This window comes from Gavialis gangeticus, unplaced genomic scaffold, assembly GCF_001723915.1.
Source record: "Gavialis gangeticus isolate Ggan-Ray unplaced genomic scaffold, GavGan_comp1, whole genome shotgun sequence".
NCBI lineage: Eukaryota > Metazoa > Chordata > Crocodylia > Gavialidae > Gavialis > Gavialis gangeticus.
The window spans coordinates 711044-720256 of NW_017729012.1; the positions used below are offsets into that span (position 1 = coordinate 711044).

At 44.2% G+C, this 9213-nt stretch overlaps 1 protein-coding gene across 2 annotated transcripts in view; it reads left to right on the plus strand.

Moving 5' to 3' along the window:
- The window catches only part of PITPNM3 (PITPNM family member 3), a 299986-nt gene that overhangs the window by 56230 nt on the left and 234543 nt on the right, over nt 1-9213 (plus strand). For both annotated transcript variants that reach the window (XM_019511015.1, XM_019511016.1), the window contains exon 2: nt 5569-5676. In XM_019511015.1, the coding sequence (XP_019366560.1) occupies nt 5569-5676 (108 nt within the window). The remainder of the gene's footprint in view (nt 1-5568; nt 5677-9213) is intronic.

Sequence of the window (9213 nt, forward strand, 5' to 3'; positions counted from 1 at the left end):
GGGGCGTTTTTTTTTTTTTTTTTTTTTTTTTTTAATTACTTGTGCTATAATAAAAGGTTGTTCTAACTTCTGCCCTCTTCAAAAGAAATATAGTAGCTTTCTTGCCCATGGAAGAGGTTATAAATAGCAAGAAATTGCTTCATTGTGATTGAAATTTAGATTGTAGTTTATACAGGTCAAGATTTCGTTTGGAATAGTAAAGGAAAAGAGCATATCTTTGTGTTTCGGAAGCAGGCACTCCTCTGGTATAGTATCAGCTATAATTGTGACGAGTTGCCCTAAATCCAGAATTCGAGTTACTCATTGCACTGATTTGCAGCAGCGATGTTTGCAGGCGGTGTGTATCACTAGGGATTTGTTTATCAGAGTTACTGTTTTCTACGCTGAACAGATAGCATTTCTTTCTTAAGGAGATGAGTGTGGAGCTCTTGCCTAATCTACAATGTACTTCTTTTAGTGGGGGGAGGGGAGAGGAAGAGACTTAGCGCTTTTATATGTAAAAGCACGTTTCCTTTTCCCCAAATACAACTGAAGTCTGGTGAAGAGAGAAAACATCTATTTTTTTATCTGTGATCTCTTCTCCTTTCAGGAAGATGCATAAGCTTGAAAGCTATAATAAAATCCTAAATGAATAATTTTTCCCCTCCATCGCCATGTGTTTTAAATGAGTTCGCTTTGAAATGCCTTCTGAAATGCTACTGTTGTAGTGAAGCAAAATGGTAGTAGGCACGTGTGCGCACGTTTCTTCTCTCTCAGTAGGCTGACACATTTGGGCACCCTCTCTCCTCTTTTCCCCCCCCCCCCCATCTTTTGTGTCCAGTTCAGTGATTCCACTTTACATAATGTCCTTTCACAGCACCTGATGAAGTGAACTCGAGTTTGTGAATGTTTGTGCTCTACATATATATTATTTAGTCCGTCTATAAGGTGCAGATCTACTCTGCCTTCCACCTTTGAAAACTCTTGGAGCCAGGTACTCGGCTAATGCAAATCAACCTAGCTCTGTAAACCTCAATGGATGGGCATCAATTTACACCATGTGAAGATTTGATCTCGAGTATCTGATCCTTACTCACTTGTGTACAGCTTTTTTTTTTTTTTTTGGCTTGACCCATCTTTAGCTGCCTTCCAATGGTTTGGGCATGGGTAGCTGGTATCCAGTATGTTTGGGCTAAGAGGTTAGGCAGGTAAGTCTCTCTTTAAAATAATAGGAAAGGACATTGAAAATCTCCTTCCTAAACCTGCTGGTTTACTTTTTAGTGGTGCTAAGGACCTGCACCAGCTACTCAGCAACATTTTGATAAAATCAAGCCAGAGTTTCCTTGACATTCACACGTCTATGGTCTCCTTCCCATTTTTATTCCCTGTGGATAATTTGAACCCTCTTGAGATGGACTTGTATGTTTGTAATTTATAGTTTTGAAGAGGGCTCTTTGCTACCGTTCAGTCCACAACAAGGAGTGGAGTCCCCCTGCCATGGGCAGATCTAGGAATTCAAAGAGTGGGGTGCTAGAGATGCAGCCAGCACTGCAGAAATGGCTGCAGCTGCTGCTGTGTGGGTAGTTGACAGTGTCACAATAGCAGATGCCAGGGACTTTGAGTCCTCAAAGCAGGGAAAACTCCCTCCTTCCCCTCCACCCTCACCCCTGTCTCCAGCAGGGTTTGCCTGGGGTTTGCTTCTGGGTGCAGGAAAGGGCATCCTACTTGCTGTTGTCGCTGTTCCTAGGTGACTCTGGGGTGGGGGAAGTTATGGCATTGCTGTTGTGCTCAAGCCAGGGTCTTCAGTGAGGGTGCTGGACTTAGCCAGGGACAGTGGCAGCAGCTGGTGTCCATCCCCTTCCACCTTTGTAGGCTTTTCTGTTCTCTGCCCAGTCCACCTGTGTGTCCCTTGTTGACTGGGAGCTGGTGCTGGAAGGTGAGACTGGAGTCACTGCCATCACCTGGTGGAGCCTGGCACCCTGCATAGCTGCTCCCTGCACTGGAAGCCCTGGGATGTTGGGTGGGGGAGGGAAAAGGGACCTACCCATTGCTGTTGCCACCGAACACGGCACCCTGAAGAGCTGCTCCTCACAGCCCCTTGGCTGGATTGTGGCAGGAGTGGTCCTGGAGCTCCTCCTGCCCTCAGGTCAGCCAGGGACAGTGCTTGTTCCTGCAGTTGTCCCACACCAGCCTGGGACTCTGGCTGTGTCTTGCAATCCTCACAGGACCTAGGCAGGGAATTGGAGCCACTGGCATCTGAGCTACACTGTGGAAGGGGTGGGGGATAAGACTGCATCCCCCTGGATCCACCCCAGCTCGCTCTCTTCTACCATGTGTGTCAGAGATGAATAACTCCATTGGAGTAGGTGTAATTACACTTGTGTATTTATGCTGAGGTGCATGGAGAATAAGGTCCATAGTCTCCCGGGCATGCTGGCTGCACAACTTTTGCTGTCTTTCCCGCTATATTCTCATATCTTGAGGGAACAGACTGAAAAGAATTAGGGTTAAAAGATTGGTTCATGATGCATCTAATCTGAGACCTAGGCATTTTCTTCTTGGAGTAGTGGGACTGTGGCTTGGCAAGTACATTTGTATGTCTTGATATTGGGGTTTTGTGTATTGCCAGTTAATGCAATCTGAATCTGGGCTGTAAACAGGGGTTCATAACCCTCCTTCTTTTATTTATAGCTAGGCAGGCAGTGGAGTCCTTGGCGATGGGAAGGCAGTGGTCCAAGCACGGTTTCCTGCTGTGATATGGTTTGCAGCGTGGGCCGTGATGACTACCAGAGTGCTATGCTAAATTCCATTGTGCTTCGGACCATATTAAATGCTTTCTGTCCAGTGCATGAACCAATAAAAATAAGTACTTGAGTCTGCAACCTCTAAATCTTATTTCCTCTCTCTGTTAAACATGAGGGCCATCTGGAAGGCCTGGCTTAGTGGATTACAGAACAGGGATGAATGATGAGAAAATATTAGATTGAATGCTCCAGCAATTTTACAGACCTGTTTTCGCGTCAGTAGACAGCTGTGGAACATCATCCTGACACATTTTTGAAGAACTAAGGCTAATTTTGTGTCCAGGTCCTCCACTCCCACCACAGCACTAGCAATGATAAACTCTTAAAACTTGCTTACAGAGCTGATTTAAGGATCCTGCCTTTTGGAAGGAATTTGAGGGCTTACGTGGTAATGCTGGTTAGCATGCACCCTTTTTGCTTTGGCTCCCGGTGGAGAGCAGGGGTGGTAATTGTGCCATTCTTTGCCTGCGGGGCACTGCGTGCTGCTGGCATTTCAGTGGCCTGACCTGAGGATCAGGTATCTTGCATCAGAGGGCTGTTGCAGCCCGGTTGCTGAGAGCTTCATTGTTTAAGTGAGAGAGGATGCTGCTGGTGCTAATGCCTTGGGCTAGAAGTCCAGGGCTGTGTCAGACTCCCTGCACATCCCTGGATGAAGTGCTTAATCCCTGTCTCAGCTCTCAGGTTGGTAGCAAAGTTCATGGAGGGTGGGGAGGGTCATGAGGATGCCTCTGTGTTTAATGTCTGTGTGAGATACTCATCATCCGCAATCCCTTGCAGGCAAGGATGACAACCGCGGTTATCAGGTTTATATAACTCTCATTTTCAATTCTATTGAGCTTCCTTGAGAGATGTTAACAGTAATAACCTTATGCTCTCAAATGACATGGGAGAAGAGCCTTTCCACCGTATGAATGACTCTCTCAAGACAGGTGGACCCTTTCACCCAGCACATCCCCTATCTTGTGTAGCGCCCGAAGACTTGCAATGAATCAACCCTTTAAACAAAGAAAATGAATAGAAGCACAAGCCCCCCAAAATCCCAAGTAAATTTTGAGCCCAGAGAATTGCAGAGAAAGTCTCATAGGCACTTTGCTGTTGCTGTCTGCTCTGCTTATGGAGGTATTGATTTGCGGTCTGTTCGTCCCACTTCCACTTTCTGAGTGGCAGTGAGAAGAGGCAGGTCCTGACTGCTCCCTCGTTGCAGATATGGTGGTCGTAGGTAGCTGCATAAAGCCCAGGACTGGTACCTGCTTTGATATTCCATGATTGGGTGGGGGGGGAGCATTACTTTTCAAGAGACCTACTTCTCTCCTATAGGCCACAATGTGACCATTATTGTTTTGATATGCATTTAGACGACCAAGAATCGAATTGCCCTTGAAACATTTTTGAAACTTGAAGTTGGTCTGAATTTGATTATTTCAGTCTGATGTGTTCTGCTGCAATTCAGCTGTTTGCTCCCGCTGAGCCTGTCTTTGTACTGCATGAAGTTAGCGTGCAGGATTTGGCCCTTTATCTGAATTGCTGCCATAGCAAAGAATTCCAGTTGCCCATTTTGCATTTGCTTTCTTGTGTACGCACACTAAGCGCACAGCACACGTCAGGAACTTGTACATAGCCATGCTGAAATGCTTTTAATAAGTTCATTCAAAAGGAACTAATACGCGCTGCTTCCTAAACAGCTGCTAAACTGAATGGAAATGTTTTCATACAGCGCTGAGAGCCTGTTAAAGGGGAACATCTGCAACATGCCGTTTTTTTGTTGGCACTTCCCAACCCACTTTTCAATGAGTTCTTGATAGAAGTACAGACCTGTTAGCGGAACCCGTTTGCCGAGCAGTAGGCCCGTGTAATCCCATAATCTCTGTATCCTGAGATTAAAATTGAAAGGCTCATGTGGCTTTTGATGAAAGGGTTTTACAGACATCAAATGTCTGTGATTGCACTCCCCTGCCCTTCACAATTTTGAGTTCTGAGTTCAGGATTCCTGGACACTGAAATCTTAAGGTTGATTTTCTGTGTTTAGTGTTGAAATGCCTTTTACTAAGAAGTCACCTAAAACTGACCTGCATCAGAGAAGCAGCATAGATATGTGGACTAGAGTCATGGTGTAAGAGTAAAGCCCTCATGTGAACGCTATCACACAGATACAAATAGGCCCCATAATGGTGTAGCTCATATTGTTCCCTGAACTGAACTAAACTATACCAATATAATCACTTTTGTACCAATATAATTGCAGCCCTATTAGAGGCATTTGCTACTTCACTGTCCAAATACACAGCAATGAGGTGGTTACTGCTCCAGATAGCTTATAACCACATTGAAATAGTGAAAGTGTCACCACATTTTTAGTATCCTTTGGCGTGTTAAAATGTTGCTCGTATGGAGTAGGGAAGATGCACTACAGCATTATTATATAATGAACTGCTTCACTTATATAGCACGAGTGAACTGGTAGTTACAGGATATTAAAGACAGTCTAATGGTTTAAGCACTGAATTTAGGTTTAGGTACCGGAACTGGGTTTTCTCCCTTTCTTCAGAGGCTCTTAGCATGTGATGTAGGGCAAATCCACATGGGCCAGGCCTTGAAAGGTATCGGGCAATGTGAACTTGTAGACAGGCAGACTTCTGAGAGAATCTAGTGTATGTTGCATGCTGCGTATTCCCATTAGGGTTCATAAAGACCTGCTTATTTCTCTAATAATTACCAACAAGGTAATCCTGCCTTTGTTCTCCTGCTTGGATTGTAACTTACCCTGTTCTTTTTCTTTTTGCTGCAGAGGAGGTGGTGGAAGGGAAAAGTGCTATTCTCATTGGCATGAGTCAGTGGAACTCAAATGACCTGGTGGAGCAGATTGAAACTATAGGAAAGCTGGAAGAAAATCCAGGTAACCTTCAACTTTCTGTATTTATTTATTTACCTTAACAGGGAAAAATTGCTGTATCAGACACCCGATGGCTTATTTTGTTAAGACATCTGGTGCAAACGCTGTTTGCAATGTCCCCTGGTGTAAATGGTGTTGTGCTTAATGAGCATTGGTGTGTAGCTCTTAATGATTTTCTACTGTTAAAATAATTCAGATAGTATTTCTGGAAAATGCATCCTTTGGGGCAGACTATTCACATGGGTTTGATAACTTCAGTGGGTTTTGCTGGAATGCAGAATTCTACGTGCAGAGGAATAGGAGGCGGCATCGAGGTTTGTGCTATGGTGATGGGCTAAGATAATATGTAGCTCCTGTTTATATCATGCGTGTGTAACAGCAGTGGCTCTTGGTGTGGGCATAGTGATCGTAGTGATGCAGTCAGCTCATTGCGCAGGACCAGACTCTTGTACTCTTACTTGGGTCTGCACCTTGCTCTTCTGAAGTCAGCTAAATTATTTATGGAAAAAGATCTCAACTTTTCAAAAGCAACCTACAGGCATTGGTCACCTAGGGTGTCTTTACACATGGTTCAGGGTGGGGGGGCGCTTTAATAAGTGCGGCTCTCAGGAGCCACTTCAATTAAAGTGCTTGCAGCATCTCATGTATTCAGCATCCTGCACTTCAAAATGACAGTGGGAGTGCTTTTACTAAAGCTCATTCGACAGACTTTAGTTAAGGCACCCCCTCTGCCAATCTGAAATATGAGGACATTGAATGCACGTGACCGCCAAGGCTGCTGGAGCGTGCTAATTAGCAAACGCTTTCTAATAGGAATGTGTTGGAGCAGATGTTGGGCACGTGTATTGGTGCCCCCTAGGGCTTATGTTTTCTAAAGCCCCAAAGAGCTAGACTTTTAAAGGTGGGTTGCACTTGCGTTCCTATGAAATCATTGGCAATAAGACACCCAATATCATTTAAAAATGTGCCTGAAAGGTGAAGCTCGAAAGGTGAATTGCATCAAGAGGTGAAGCTCGTAAGTCATAGTTTTTTTTAAATGTTACCCGAACCTCCTGCTGGCTTGTGCACCCAGGCCACTTTATGAAGATTTTACCGTAGGGTATTGTTTGGTATTGGAATCTGGCTTTGAGAGATTTTGATAAATTTGTTCAGGTGATTGTAGACTAATTAAATGATGAGCTGAATATCATTAAATTTCGAGAGACAGTTTCTGTTTAAATTGAAGGGAATTTATTTGCCTTTGTCATATGGCTCCCTAAAAGTTTTTGAGTGATTGTGTATTCTTGGGTTTTGTTTGCCGGCTTTTGAAAGGCTTTTGTTCCTTCTTTGTTTATTCAGCTGACTTTTAACGATAGACTAGGCTCTCTTAGGGTGTAGGAAAAATAAGCAATAGTTTTCTCTCACCTTATGTATTCCCAGTGCGCTCTTGTGCTGCAGGTACTTTGGCTAATATTTTTCATTTAGTGAATTTTTGAGTTTCATCTCCCGGTGATTAAGGGTGCAGACTGAGGTGCAGCTCCCAGCTGTAACTCAGAACAACTTCTGCAAAGCGTTCTGAGTTGCAGCCTTACCCAAGACCTTGCAGAAGTTCACTGTTGGTTCCAGGGCAGAAGGGAGCCCGCAGCCAGGGTCGCATAACAATGGCCAGGGCTCTTTGCCAGTGCTCTTGTTTTCAGCATGGGCAGAAGGGGAAGGGGAGGTACAGCAGAGGGAGCTCGTTATTGGGGCTCCCCAGCTGGGGCTAGAGGGTGGGGTGGGTGAATTGGAGCCCTGCCCCCACCTCGGGCAGGAGGGCCACAGTATACTTGCCCCACCTTCCAAGCGGGGCTGAAAAACCCCTAAACAGAACTCCCTCTGCTCCCTTTCCTTCCCTCCCATTCTGAAAACAGCCATAGGCTGGGAGCTGAGCAGACAGAAGTTATGAAAGCCACTACATTTTGTAACATCTTTATCTGATACCCTTTTGCGATGAGGGGTCAGATTTTCACCCAATCAGCCATTTTTGAAGCTGTTTGCAGCCATGCACTTGTGTTTGGTCACAGCTATGAGCTGTTTTTTTGTGGCCAGATCAGGCAAAAATTGTCACTCCTTTCTGTACCTTGACACATGGACCAGATGACCCAAGTGGCGTGTTTTTTAACTATTAAATGGATAGTGACAGATGGAAGAAGCCATCTACCCTTGGGAGTGGCATTAAGAGGCCCTTCTAGTTGCTTGGTAACTTGCTTCAATTGGAGTGACAGATTCAGTTGGGTTTTGTAAGAGATGCTTGCTGAAGCATAAGCCTCTTTTCTTGACTCCAGGCAAACGAGATAAATGAATCTAAATACAATATTATGAGCGAGATGCTTTTTATTTTTAATGCCCATGTTAAGGCTGGTCAGCCTGGACTGCACTCCTAGTCCTGGATTTCCTTCAGAACTTGTGAGCTTTTAATATACTAATTTCCATATTATGGTGTTAGATCCTAGGATAGTGTTGCTCATTATTGCTAGTGCCCCATTTTTCACCTTAGGATACTGAAGCACAGGGAAATTATCTCCTCCAAAGTCGCACAGGAAGCCGTTGAAAGGGTTGGGAGGTGAACCCAGGTTTTCAGTACTACACCTGACCCCCTGACCCTCTTGCTGTCTTAATTGAGGAGCTTTTTCTTTTTCATTCTGTGACCAACATTGAGCTCTCAGGGGCTCATCTCTTCTCCTAGCTCCGGTCCTGCCTTGCTTGGTCCTCACCTTGTTTGCTTTAAGGAGGAACTTGGAGGACAACTGATCTTGCTGGACCATCATTTGCAAACAGTTTCATTTATAAAATTTGGCTATGTCTAAATAAAACTTCACAACATGGTAGCTTGCTACCATGAGTGGGGACATAAGACTTTGCTTTCGATGATGCACGGGCACTGAGCAGCTCTCGTTGCAACCAAAGTCAGTAGGTGCAGAGGGTCCGAAAGCACATCTGAAAATCTGAACTAATATTGCAGCAACTCACTCATATCAGGCTGTGGTTTTCACTCTCTCTACAGTGTGAAAGGAAATGGAGCAACAACTGTAACATGCCCAGCCTGCTAGGAATTGTCCTTGATTGGACACCTGCTATATTCATCTGATTCAAACTAGGCTAGACGCCTCATTGCATCTTTTTTCCCCCCCTCTTGAACTCTCCCATGTTATACTGTGTGGTTCAGTTCTATTGATTAGCTGCCCATTGATTTTTTTTTTTTTTTTTTTTTTTTTTTTTTTCCTACTGTGGAATTATCTGCCAAATGCTTACAGATCTTATCACTATGTTTGGCTGCAGTTAATTATACAGTGCTTTTGTTAGAGACTGAATTGCATTACTGATTATGGAATTTTAGAGCTCCTTTTTCCGGCTAGTAACTACAAAATACAAATAATAAAAGCAAAGAACAGGCAAGGTATATTTCAGGAGCTATATTATTTTCTGAGGGACTATGTTATTTTCTGAAATTAGCTGCAGTAGTAAGACATTTCAGTCTTCATTACAGTCAAAGCTTGCTGCTTTTTTTTTTTTTTTTTTTTT